The 13875-nt window shown below is 44.3% G+C and overlaps 1 protein-coding gene across 1 annotated transcript in view; it reads right to left on the reverse strand.

The window, feature by feature from the left end:
• Positions 1–350: 350 nt before the first annotated feature.
• The window catches only part of LOC127696519 (alpha-fetoprotein-like), a 45626-nt gene continuing 32101 nt past the window's right edge, over positions 351–13875 (reverse strand). The window contains exons 13-14 of the mRNA XM_052199323.1: positions 7886–8018; positions 351–836 (exon numbers count right to left, since the gene is read on the reverse strand). Of these exons, the coding sequence (XP_052055283.1) occupies positions 768–836; positions 7886–8018 (202 nt within the window). The 3' untranslated portion in view covers positions 351–767. The remainder of the gene's footprint in view (positions 837–7885; positions 8019–13875) is intronic.

A 13875-nucleotide genomic window follows, 5' to 3' on the forward strand; every position in this document is an offset into this window, starting at 1 on the left:
TCCAGGACTAGGAGCCTCTCCTTCCGTTGATGTCCAAGTATTTTACACAGTGTGTTAGATGCATGGGATGATCAACAAATGTGAATGTTGCTAATATCCATAAACATATTAATAACTCGGAGTAGAAAATAAACAAGATCAAATTAAGAGCATCATCAAAAGTTTTCTCTTTCTCAAGCCAAAATAATTCACTTATTCAGTAAACACTAAACTACTACTGCTTATATTATTATTAATAAATTATTATTAATTTACATTATTAAAGTAATATTTAAAAATCAGAAAAAAATTTAAAGTTCCACTTGTAAATTTGTTGTGTCATTTTCAATGCAATTTATTGTTCTAGTTGATACAAATGTATTGGGTGCCATTGCTGGCAACGTCAACCTTGAATACACACGGGAGAGCCAGGGCCCAGTCATGAAGGTCGCCTTATTCATGCATTTCCCTCCATTCAGTCATTCGGAAGTGGTGCAGGACAGCTCCATGTTGACCTTGAAGTCTTCCCTGGGGGCGCCCAGCAGCAGTCCCCAGCCAGGCGTGGCTGCACACTGAGTTGGTTGGAGGCCTTGAATGGTCTTTGGGTTCGTGTCTCTGTCACTGCCCTTGAGATGCAGGCCGTGAGGTGGGAGAGCTCTGAGGGGCTGATCTGGGAGCCCATGTGGCATCTGCTGAGGGGAAAGGAAAGGTGGTGTGGACCAGCTAGTGTTCTGCTACAGCACTGAGCGGAAGAGAAGGCTCTCCGTCAACTGGTCTCAGTGATGATCCTACACCAACCCGCTCTGGGGGGAGGCGGCCTCTAAGAGGGACTGGCACCTTGTGGTCAGTCGAGGTCCCTAGGGAAAAGAACAGGCATACCTGTGAGAGGGAAGAAGTCAAAACTACAATGGTCCTGGCCCCTAAACAGAAAAGCCGTGGGCTTCCATGTTGTATTCTGAGGTGGCTCCATGATGCCCCTTCCTCTCAGTGTCACACTTCCCCACAGGCCTGGTGACTTAGGCACTCAGTTGACTGCACGTCCTTTCTCCCTTTCAGGTCATCAGAACTAAAATATTTTCATCTCTTCTCAAGATGGCCAGGCTCTTTTGCTGTAGGATAACACACATATGCATGTACACACATATAAACAGGTGCACTCATCATATACATCCACACACAGATACACAAATACACATGGCATGCACACACACACACACACACACACAACACACACACACACACACACAAGCTGGCTTGCCTTCCAAAGCACCCCTAGAATCCCTGGGAGAAGGCCGAGTGTGTTCACTTAGTCCCTCCTCCTGACTCTGACATCATCACAGCCCATCATTTAGACAGAATGGACTTTTCAGGCTTGCTTTGGCATATGCTTCTGGACTTTAAGAAATCCCTCCTCCTTCTATAACCTGTAAATTTTAAAGTCAACTTTCTTTCTTTAAAAAAAATGTATTTACATTTATCTTGTATGCATTGGTGTTTTGCCAGCATGTCTCTGTACATAAAGTGTCAGACCTTGGACTTACAGACAGCTGTAAGCTGCCACAGCAGGCACTGGGATTTGAACCAGGGTCTTTTGGAAGAGTGGTCAGTGCCCTTAACCACTGAGCTATCTCTCCAGTCCCCTTTTAAGTAAATGTTCATGTGAAATCACCGCATAAGCTTAACCAGAGACCTAATTTGTTCTTCATTTCTCTGAAGTTAATAGTAACAGAAGTCTGTTCTGTATCTGTCTTTTCTGACATCATGTTTCCCATAGTTCCTTGGTGAATTGTAATAGTTACAATAACCAGTAATGTGAAAATATGTTTCTGGCTAAGGTAAGTAAGATATGGGGAAAACATGCAGGAAAACCTTTATTTATTCCTATATGCTGCTGTGGATTAGAGTTAGGGCCATGTGCTAAGCAAAGGCTCCATCATGAAGCTATGTAACTGTGTCTTGGCCTAGAAAAGCAGAAAGCAGTCTAATAATGAAGACAGCCCCGAATTAAAGGAGAAATACACAGCCTACCATAAAGTCCACACAAGACTCCAGAGAAAAGTGCGTGTGGGCTGGGTGGGCACGCTCACAAATACTTGTAACCCAGAGCTTGGAAGCTTAAGACAAGAGGATCATAGTCAACTCCAGGGTGGCCTCAGCTACACAGTGAAGTCCAAGCCAGCTGAGCTACATAATAAATGCATTTTCTATGATGGATAGATAGATAGATAGATAGATAGATTGATTGATAGATAGATAGATAGATAGATAGATAGATAGATAGATAGACAGACAGATAGATAAACAGACAGATATCACAGAACACCGACTCCTGTGCTAGAATGTGTACAACAGGAGACAAAGATGTGTCGTCCTTACACCACCATGATTTCTCCTCCTTGGCCCCCTATGAAGCCTGCTGCAGACACTAAGCACACCACACGTATTTGTGATAAACACTAATTACCTGTCTCCCCTCCCATAAGCCATGGGATGTTTCTTCCCCACACTCCCCCACACATAACAGTTTGCTGATTCCCTTTAGAGGCATACATAGTAGGCTGAAGAGACAGCTCAGTAAGTAGCAGTCCTTGCATGAAGTCCTGAGTTCAGATTCCCAGTACCCATGTAAAGGCTGAGAGTGGCTGTGGAGACCCTGGCCGCAGTGCAGAGACAGGAGGATGGGTGACCAGGTATTCTTGCCCAAACCGTGAGCTCCAGGTTCAGCAAGAAATGTTTTCACTTATACTTTTTTGTTGTGAGCCTAGCCTTTAAACAGTTGAGCCATCTCTCCAGCCTGAGAAATTTTTTTCTAAGCTAGAAGGCAGAGTGTAATGGAACAGAACCTATGGCCTGTGTATATGTGTGCATAGGTACACATATATACACATACACATAGCACACATACATATGCACATAGCACACATACATATGCACATAAAGTAGAAATAAGGTTTCTATCTCTTCTGATACCACAGTATAACAGTAAAGTCTTGCAAAAAATAAAATGCTGTCAATGATTTAGAAAATAAAAAAAAAAAAATACAACCAATGTTAAGACCTGGTCGTCAATTTGAACTAAACCGAAGGCAACTGCGAGTGACAGGATAGGACGGTGGAGCCAGGAGCTCTGAGCAGTAGCAGGTAAAGATGTCGCCACAATGAAAGGCCGTAGTCCCGAGAAGAGCTGCTCCGGGCTTGTGTGGAGCGGCACCCACTGTGGTCCAACACTCGCAGGCTTCCCTGACTTCACCAAGTCTTGAAGCTACCAATGTCCTTTCAATAAGTTTGTCCTTGTTTAGGTCAGCTGGAATTCAGTCCTATTATTTACAATAGAAGAATTTCTCCTGACAGACCAGTAAAAGTACTGTGCTAATATATGGGGAGAAAAAAAGTCTATGAAAATTGCAAAGGTGGCACAGGGCAGGCCTGTAAGCTCAGCCCTCAGGAGCCTAAGGCAGGAAAGTTACAAGTTCAAGGCCTATCTAGGCAACTAGTGAGACTCTGTCTTAAATTTTTTAAAAAGGAAAATAGAGGTGGAAGTATAGACCCTAAGATCGATCCTAACTCTGTATGGGAGCACACATGTGCAAACCTGTGTGTTTGTGTGTGTATGTTTGTGTGTGTATGTATATGTATGTGTGTATATGTGTGTGTATGTGTATGTGTGTGTGCATGTGTGTATGCGTGTGTGTGTGTGTAAGTGTGTGTGCATGCATGTGTGTGTATGTATGTGTGTATGTGTGTGTATGTGCATGTGTGTGTATGTGTGTGTGTGCATGTGTGTGTATGTGTATGGGTGTGTATGTGTGTGTACATGTGTGTATGTGTGTGTGTGTGTGTTTATAAACACACACAATGATTTTTCTGCCAGGTATTCATCCTGAAAAACAATACAAGCATTCATACTGACAGACATAAGTTTAGAATATACTTTTAGAAAGCCTTAAGCAATTAAGAAGGAGCCAAGCATGGCTAATAATGCAATCCAATTGCCCGGGGCTGCATGAAGAAAGATGCCCTCTGAGGTCAGCCAACAACCAGGTCTAAAGATAACTCAGTCTAAACTGAAAGATTGTGCAACATTTTATTACAGAAACTATGGAAGTAAAACCCAGAGTTATTCTAATTGTGAGGAAAGTATCTGCTTGGGCTTGTTTTGTGAGCCTGGGAAATCCTCTCAGAAATGAAGGAGGTATCAGAAAACTACAGCTCCACATCATAAAACTACACACACACACACACACACAAACACACACGGCATCATTTTATGTATGCCAGCAATGGTAGCCTACAAAAGAGACAGGGCTTCCCTGACCAGCCGGCAGCTGTAATGTCGTTTTTTGAGAGATAACAGGAAGTCTCTGACCTTTAGCAGACCCACCTGCTATTGTAAATACTATTTCCAGTAAGTCTACCATTGAAGAGACTACGGGTTTCTAATTTTAGAAGCAATCTGTTAACAGACAACATACATGTTCCAGTTATGAAGTAGGTTCTTTAAACCAGACGATGTAGCACAGTAAGTCCACTATTATATATGATCATACACTGTAATACATAATACACCACATTAATTGAATGATGATATTTCTTAAAATTATTCTACCACTCATAAGAGGATGAAAAGACTTAAAATTGTACCTTACAAATAGGGAATATACCCTGTTCCTCTTTATTTGTTGTAAGCCACATTGTGTATCACTTAATTTTCAACTTATGGAATGAATCAAAAAGAAAACAAAGACCAAAAAAAAAAAAAAAAAAAAAAAACAAAAAACAAAAAACAACCAACCTGGTCAGTATCTCAGTGTGACCTGACCTGATCAATAGATACTTAGATGATCATCCTACTTAAACAGATCATGGTTTTTTTTTTTCGAAATTGTATCATACAACTGCAGCAACTTTGACAGTAGACTCATTAAGCTGGGCCAATTCATCATGTGCAGGTAGCTTCGTTCTGTGTTAACCTGTACTGAGCCACATATCAGAAAAATTAACCTTTCTCATTGGCTAGCAAGCACTTTTCATCACATCTGACTTCTGCTGAGTCACGGTAACTTTGCTCAGTTCTCACGTCCTGGGAGGTGATGAACAGGTCTGGTGTGGTCATCCTTCTTCACAGAAGATTTTTCACGCTTAGACTAGAAGTTCTGTGAACAGAGCGCTTTCCTTGTGCCTGCTGAGGCCTGTTCCTAGACTCTCATTGCTTCCTGAACTGTGCAGTCTTCTTCCTCAGACTGTCCAGGCGCTACACACCAGGGCCTCACTTCTTCAGGAAAGGCCGGACTGGGCGCCAGGTTGCTTCATCTCCATGTTTTGGCTACTCTGTCTGGCTTCGTGACACCGGCTTCATTTTGTTTCCTTTTCCATCCCATAGCTTTTCAGTTGTTATGGAGTTACGTATTAAAATGTATCTTCTTTCTAAAAGACTTTCTCCTCTCACTGGCCTTTGGAAGTATGGCAGGTTTCAAACTCACCCACGGTCTCCTTGAGCAGGCAGAGCAGGTTTACCTCACTGACAGTTACAGTCTCCAGAAACAAAGATGCCTCCAGGCGCTGCCCTCTTGGCCCCCAGAGCTCTTGCAGCCTCCACAGGTGGCCAGCAGGCTGAGCCCTCTCCTGGAAAACTCAGCTCCAGGAAGAGCCTTGGCACATTGCAACACACTGTTCGCCATCACCAGTCAAACCCAGAACTGTCAGCCAACGCAGAAACCAGAGGCACAAACTTCTAAAGAAAAGACTCCAAAATACTTCCTTCATTAATTCCTGCCTCTTAGGCCAATCTCTTTATGCACTGCAGTTTGTTTTAAGACGTACTCTAGCCTTAAATACTGATATTTAATAACCCCTACTTCTCCTGTTTTCTTCTGCAATGCAGTGGTTTCTTTATTTCTACTGCCATCCTTTCTTCTGGCGTCTCACCCCAAGCCAGACCTAAGGAAATACCGGAGGGGTAGAGCGTAATTTGTCCACCTTCACAATGACAAGGGGTTCCTAGGATGTTCTTCTCCTAGGCACACCACACCAGCAGTGGCTGCAGTACCTGGGAGCTTGCTAGAAACATGGAGTCCCCAGACTCCACACAGACCTACTGAATCAACGGCGCTGTGGGCAGAGAATGCTCGCTTCATTTTAGCTGCCGTCCGGATTATACACACCAAAATCTGACAAGCCTGGCCTGAAGGGCACACAGAAAGGCAAACGTGACCGAATGAGAAAGAATGCAATGGAACGGCTCATAAAGTCTAGCGACTTTTAACCAGTATACCATAGCATTCAGATAACTTCTACGGCCTTCTTGCATGAGGAGGAATCTCTCAGAAGGAACAGAGGAAGGAGAAGACCTTCATAACTAGTAGGTAAAAATACGCCACAGCTTGCCAACCCTTACACAGACTGTCTAGATAGCACCTGACTTGTGAAGGCTCAACTTAGTTTTTTTTCCTACTTTATATGAACTCCACACACAGTTAAATTTGAATTTATATATATTTCCCAAGCTTATAACAAATGTGCTATCCCCTTAAGGTGCTGCGCAGCGGCAGTGAGCTCCAGTTCCCACGCAGACATGCAGGGAGCAGAAACAACCACGCTCAGATGTGCAGTGCACTGCCAAGGGGTGCTTCCTGGTGCTTGGTTTCAATGGATATTTAATCCAACTTCGAGGGGATCTATCAGGACGTAACAACATTGTCGAGAGAGATCTGTTAGGCATTTGACTTACTGGAAGCATCAAGTTCAGAGAAGAGGCAGAAGGGAGCAAGTAATTAAAGCAATAATGAAGGTTATTATTAACCTTAAAAATGTTCCTGAGAGCCTCTGACCAGCCCCGGCCTGCCTTGCCAGACAGAGGACCCTGAGTCTCAACCGCACAGTCGCATGCCCCGTAGCTACTGCCCAGTCCAGTCCTCGAGCAAGCTGTCCCTCCCGCGGCTCTCTTTCCTCACTGAGATGGTCCACGGGTTTGCTGGGACACAACCTATGACACGCTCAGCAACTTCACAATCCTGTGCAAGATCGTTTACTCGTTATCTGCATACAACAGCATTAACTATAGAAAACGGGCTTCCTGGTGGCTAGTTGTGTGCATGAGTGTGCATGAGTGTGTACATAGGTGTGCATATGTGCATTCATGTGCGTGTGCGTGTGCCTGTGTGCGTGCATGTGCCTGTGTGGGTGCGTGCGTGTGCGTGTATGCGTGCGTGCGTGCGTGTGTGTGTGTGTGTGTGTGTGTGTGTGTGTGTGTGTGTGAGTGTGTGTGTACGCGCACACACGGCGCTCAAACAGAACCCTGGTCCTGTTCTTCCTTTCTGTGTTCCTGAGCCTCTCTGTTCATGAAGTTCTGCCCACCGAGGAAATAATTTTTTTTTACCAGATCCCCAGCTCCTGCTCTCAAAAAGCAACAATCCCTGATCATACCCTAGAAAGTCCTAAAAGAGAGAGAGAGAGAGAGAGAGAGAGAGAGAGAGAGAGAGAAGAAAAGAAAAAGAAAAAGAAAAAGAAAAAGAAGAAGAAGAAGAAGAAGAAAAAGAAAAAGAAAATCTCACAATTTTCTCCAACAGGTTTAAACTGTCATTTTTTTTTTTAATTTTTAATGTTTAAATGGTGCTCTCTGCTCCTAGGACAGGCCTCCAATTCAACCTCCTGCTCTGACTTCTTAGTATGCCCTCCCGTCTGGCACCAGAGTTATTGTGTCTAACGCTTCTATTTGTGTCTGATTCTTCCAGTTTCTCCAAACACACATAAATGTTAAGATGTCCAAAGCTCAGGAACGGTACGGCCCGGCCCCGCCCATCACTCCCACCCATGCAGTCTGTGATCCTTCTTCTAATCTCACAGTTGCAGTGGGGAAAGGGTAACACCCCGGCATTCTTGTGTGTGTTTGCTTGAATAACATAGATACCTCTTCTTGAAAACACACTTCTCTCCTCTGCGCATGACAGCACTTCTCCACCACGTGCAAGAAATCCTCGCCAAGGGAATGGAACAGGTCCTCTGCTGCGTGTGGCTTCTGCTTCGCCAGGTTACTGAGGAGTCTAAAGCGGAAGTGGGGGAGGGGTGTTAGCAGCTCCCTTTTTTTTTTTTTTTTTTGCAAGGCCACCTTACTGATTTAGATCAGCAGAGCAACCTTGACTTCTCCACAGTGCGGCACTCTTCAGGTTAAGGATACTGAAAAGTGACCCACGGCCTCACAGCCCACAGTGTCCATCTCTCCCTTCATTTCATATGGACATTTACCGTCAAGGCTTCCTTCTCAATGTGAAGAGCACATCCCTTAGTTATCACTTTCTAACTCCTGCTAAATTAAGCAATTGTGTTTCCTGCCATTTTCTTGCATATGGATGAAATACGGTTCCTTAATCCACCCCCCCCCCTTTATTTTACAATTTGAGCAACTAGCTAACTTCCATGTGAACACTGCTTCTCTGACATGCTGGAAACTGACAGCCTCCTGCATGTTGTTAAGGACAAAACCTAGAGATGAATTTGAAGATGCAATGGCTGTCCTACCATCTCAGAATTCTCTCACAGATGACTCCACCACGCCAAGCAGGAGCCACCAGGAGCACTGAGAACTTCTGGTTGAAGTGCCCCTGCCTACGGACATCTAAGCCTTCTAATCAACCCTGGTTACGTCACCAATCTTTTCCTTTCCCCTTTCCTTTCTTTTTCCTTCCTTCCTTCCTTCCTTCCTTCCTTCCTTCCTTCCTTCCTTCCTTTCTTTCTTTTTCTTTCTTCCCTTCTTTCTTCCTGTTTAGGACAAAAGAAAATTAACCACAGAAAGGATAAGAATGAAGAATAAGAAACAGGAGTCCAGGGCTATGGTTCAACCAGTAAGAGTCTGCTTTGCAAACCTGAGAATCTAAGTTTGGATTTCAGCATCTGCCTGCAAAGCCAGTTTAGTCCCCTTCCTTGCCTATGATACCCTTCTGTGGCATTGGCGGAGACAGGGGATCACTAGGGCTAGCCTAGATCCAGGCTCCTTGTTTCAGAAGAATTGCATAGAACATGATAGAGGGGTGCCCAATGCCCTCCTCTGGCTTCTGCACATGCTTACACACATGTGAATATACCATGCATGCATATATGCACACACACATGTACAAAAAGAATAGGAGGCATAGGCATTAATCAGTATTGTACTACTTATCTCAAAACCATTCTTTGCCTTTTACAAGCACACATTGCTAATCCCAAGTGCTCTAATACACACCCTAAATAGGTATAGAAGCAAATGCTTCAAAGTTTTAAGCCATACTTCTTTGGCAGGCTACATCTGGGTTCAGACAGTAATTACTTCAGGCTTTTCTGACTCAAAGACAAAATTGGGCATATTATTAGGAGATGGGAAACTCTAGCCCCCACACCCATCTTGGCCTACTAGACTGACACGGGCTACCCCAAGTGGCAGTACTGGCAGTGACAGTTATCATCAAATGGGTACGAGGCAGCCACATGAGTTCATGCTATGCTCTGTCTCTCTGTCCCCATGACATTCAGGTCTAAGAACAGATCTCCTGCTGTCTGAATTTGAGGAGCTGGCCTGTAACAAGACAGGTCACAGGGAACTCCGTTTCCAAGACTGAAGTGCTTCTAGCTCTTTTCTGTCTCTTGGCCATTACCACTCGCAAGTCCCAAACATGTGAGACACAGAACAGGTTCTGGGAAATTCTCAGCATGGTCACCAGCTGAACAGATTGGGCTCTAGAGGCAACATAAGGAGGACGTAGTCCTCTGACTCACTAACTCTAATGGTGCTCACACATCCTACAACTCTAAGTGGGTGTAGTAGATTCGACATGAAGCACTAAAAGGAGATGACCATCTTGGTGTGGTGCCTGACTAGCATGCTTCCTTAAAATTCCTGTTCCTGTCGTTGGACATGGTGGTGCAGACCATGAATCCTGGCATTTGGGAAGCAAAGCCAAGAGGCTCTCTATAGGTTCAAAGACAGCCTGGTCTACAGGTTTAATGGTACGTACCTTTAATCCTAGCACTTGGAAGGCAGAGCCAAACAGGTCTCTCTGAGTTCAAAGCTAGCCTGGGTTTACATATGGAGTTCCAAGTCAGCAGAACACAGAAATTCCTATCTTCTCCACTCCCAAACCCACACCCTCACCTCACCTGAGGACACAGAATACTGAGGCAGCGTGACTGTCATCAGCGAGACAGCACAGCCCACACCATGTTCAGAAACTTCCGGAAGGCATGGCTGGCCTTTGAATCATGGCATTGCCTACTTGTGAGAAGTTACATGGCAGAGCCAAGGGAATTCAGGCCGTGTCGTCTACGCTGACGTTTCCCTAGTTCTAGGTCCTAGGAATTTAGGTAAAAGCAGATATGGTGACAGAGAGTATAAATGAAAGTTTCCTTGTAGTAATTTATAATAGAAAGTGAAGATCATGTTCATGTCTAACAATAGTAAATGGTTAGAGTCTATAGAAGAACATTACAGGACCATTAAAATGTCACTGTGAAGAATAACTAGTGACAGAATGTATATAAAATATACAGTGTAATATTTTAAAGGAAAATAAAATAAAATAACAGGGGTAGCAGTTAGCTTTTGGTGTATGTTAATCTTTGCTGTATCCCCGCCAATGTGCCCATAATTTGGTTTATGATTTCAGTGTTATGATTTCCATCTTCATCTGAAAGTGTCCTTCATTTGCTTTTGTAACAGGGATTTCAGAATCCTTGGCTATAATTCACAAATCTGTGGGATGAGCTCCTGATGTGAGTGAGTGACGGGACCTTCTGAGAGAGGCTTGGTCTGGGAAGCAGGGAGAGGTCTGCAGTGGCCTTCTAGGTCTCTCTCCATTAGACTCAGCTCCAAATTATACAGGGGCAGTGGGCGGGGGGGGGGGGGTGCTAACTCTTTGAAAAAGTACAGAAAAAGTCCTGCAAATCATTAAGGCACTTCAACTCTGCCACAGTGCCTCCCCCCGCAAAAGCATGGCATCCTGGGAGGGGAGAGGGACGCCTGCTTTGTGGGCGATGGTGGCTGCAAGCCAGGACCACGCCCTGTGAGTCTGGAGTAGTGCCAGGGTCGGTCGCATGCCTGGAGAGTTTCTGGGGACTACGAGAGCAGACGTCTCATAAACTCCCTCCTGAGAGTCGTAGGTGACGGCTGGCACAGAAATGCTACCTAAGCATAGTGTAGCAAGAGCCGGTGTGACCTGCATCCTTACCCACAGATTGGTGGGCAGGAAGCGTTTGAAAGTGTGTACCTGCCACACAAATATGACATCATAGATTCCTGTGTGACGTGTGCATTTAAAATGTGTATCTCTACACTGTGGGGCTTAAATGACATTTTCCTCTATTTTTATTTTACAAATGATCACAGTTACCTTTATCATAAAAAGAATCAATATTTTTTTAAAAAAATCAGAACATAATATAATCTTTCTTGCCAACTGTTCTATCATATTCAGTCTGCATTCTTAACTATACCTAACCCGAGTCCGTCTCAAATGAAGACAGCATGTTTGTGTCTCGTGCCATTTAGCCTAATCTACATAGTGTGGGTATATAATCCAACCAGTTTCTACCGCCTCTGAATGATAATAATCAGATTCTAACAAATTGATTATTCAGAGTGAGGAACACAGACTTCCCATTGTAGTTGGGTGAGTTTGTCAATACACACACACATATACATATTCACACACACACACACACATTCACACATACTCTCACACACTCACAAACACATTCACACATACAATCACACACACACACACACTCACACATACACTCCCACACCATTCACACATTCACACACACACATTCACATTCACATGCACTCCCCCATACATACTCACACACACACATTCACACATACTCTCACACACACTCACACACACATTCAAACACAATCACACACACACACACTCACATACACTCACACACATATTCGCACATTCACACACACACATTCACACTCACATACACTCCCCCACACATGCACACACACTCACACCTAACCTAACCTAATGAAGTCTTCAGTTATAATGAAACTTCCTCACATAAACTCACATTCACACACTCTCACACACACACACATTCACACACTCACATACACACGCACACACACACCTACTAAAACAATTGCTTGTGACACTGAAGTGTGCTGGGCGGGTGCCAGAAGATGAGTCTAACTTGAGTCCCCCACACACAGACATACATGTCCCACAGAAACAGACACACGTCTTTTGTGAGTGTGTTTGTCAGAGATTTTGAAGCTCAAGCGTCCAGCTGAACTGGCTGGTCAGCCCCTGCTGCTGCAGGAGCGTGAAGTGCTGGAGGGGAAACTCGGGTCTCATGCTCCCACCGTAAGCACGTCAGCGCCGAGCCGTCCCTCCAGACCTAGAACTGACTCGTCCTGTAACCGGAAATGTGTCTATGTTGGCAAGTATCTCCTCGTTTCTCTTGCTGTAATATTCTTTGGAAAACACCAGATCATGGGCCCTGGCCATCTACACCACAGGACTTCTCTGTTTGTAAGCATGATGGAGGTGGCAATGGTGGTGATGGTGTCGGTGGTGACGGTGGTGATGACAGGTTCACTTGCACCCATTTTTAACTATGTTCTTCAATCAGGGTCTCCTCCCCCCCCCCCCCGGCACCCACATAAAAGGGTTCCTCATTTCTGCTCTCCTACACAAGCAAGTAATCGGGACGATCTTGACTAACCTAATGAAGTCTTCAGTTATAATGAAACTTCCTCACATAAACTCCACTCTCTCTTCTGACTCACAACTGCGGGTTCCCAAACACCTCCGTGACTTTACACCTCACACCTCTCAAATGCTCTAGTCTGGTCTCTCTGAAAATAGCTTTTTTCCCTCACCAGGCTTGCTTTCTGCCCGCCCTTCAGCTACTTCATGGATGCAGTTCTCAGAACGACCGGAAGAGGGAGGAAGAACACAAGAGCTGAGTTCACCCTGAAACAAGGAGACGTGGCCTTCCGGTGCATAATGGGAGAGAATGGGTCTCCCTTCGCCAGAATTCAGGATATTTGTAAATAAGGTTCAGAATGGGAACTTCGGGGAGCCGTTACCTCTGACCACTCCAAACACAAAAGCTGCGGTTTCTGTAAGGGCGATGGGCATGGGAGGGCAGTGGGGGGCTCACCCCCACCATGGTCACACCCAGGGGGTCTTTTGAGGTTGTTTACCTCTCTGCCCTCCCAGCCCCAGTCTCTCCCTGGAAGCCTCTGATCCTCTAATATTCTCAATACTTCATTTTTTTTAGTTTATCTCTAAATTTTTTATGTCCCATTTTGTCCCTAATTACTACCAATGTGTTTCCAGATTTTTGTTTCTACAGCATTCAATTTTCATTAAAATATCTATTATTTCATTTAAAGCAAATCCTTCTATTTATATACTATTTAAAATTAACTTACACATTAATTTTCATATTTGCTTTCAAATACTTTCTTTGAAGGTCTATTATGTATTTTCTTTTTCTTGTAACCAGTACTAGGGAATAAAGACAAAGCCTTAGTCGTGTTCGGGATAAATCCATGCTGCATACTGGGCATATACACAGAGCTATAGCCCCAGACCTTTTTTTTTTTTTTTAATAGTTTTTCAGATTTAGAGACAGTCTCACTACATACACAGGTCAGACTGGCCTCACTCACTGTGTAGCTCAGGTTTGCCTAGAACTCACTGTAGTCTCTCTGAATAGTTAGGACCACAGGCCTGGATTCTAGTGCCTGTTTATCTGTTACTCTCCAGTTTTTCTATGACCTCAACTTCTGCTTCCTGCCCCTGTTGTGTGGTCTCAGAGTGCAGTGATGTTAACTACCCCATAAATTTGTGGTGAGTTAGTATTCTAAGTTCCATCCCACAATTACCAGGCAACAGCCAGGTATGCCCC

The sequence above is a fragment of the Apodemus sylvaticus genome, chromosome 11 (genome assembly GCF_947179515.1).
Source record: "Apodemus sylvaticus chromosome 11, mApoSyl1.1, whole genome shotgun sequence".
Lineage (NCBI taxonomy): Eukaryota > Metazoa > Chordata > Mammalia > Rodentia > Muridae > Apodemus > Apodemus sylvaticus.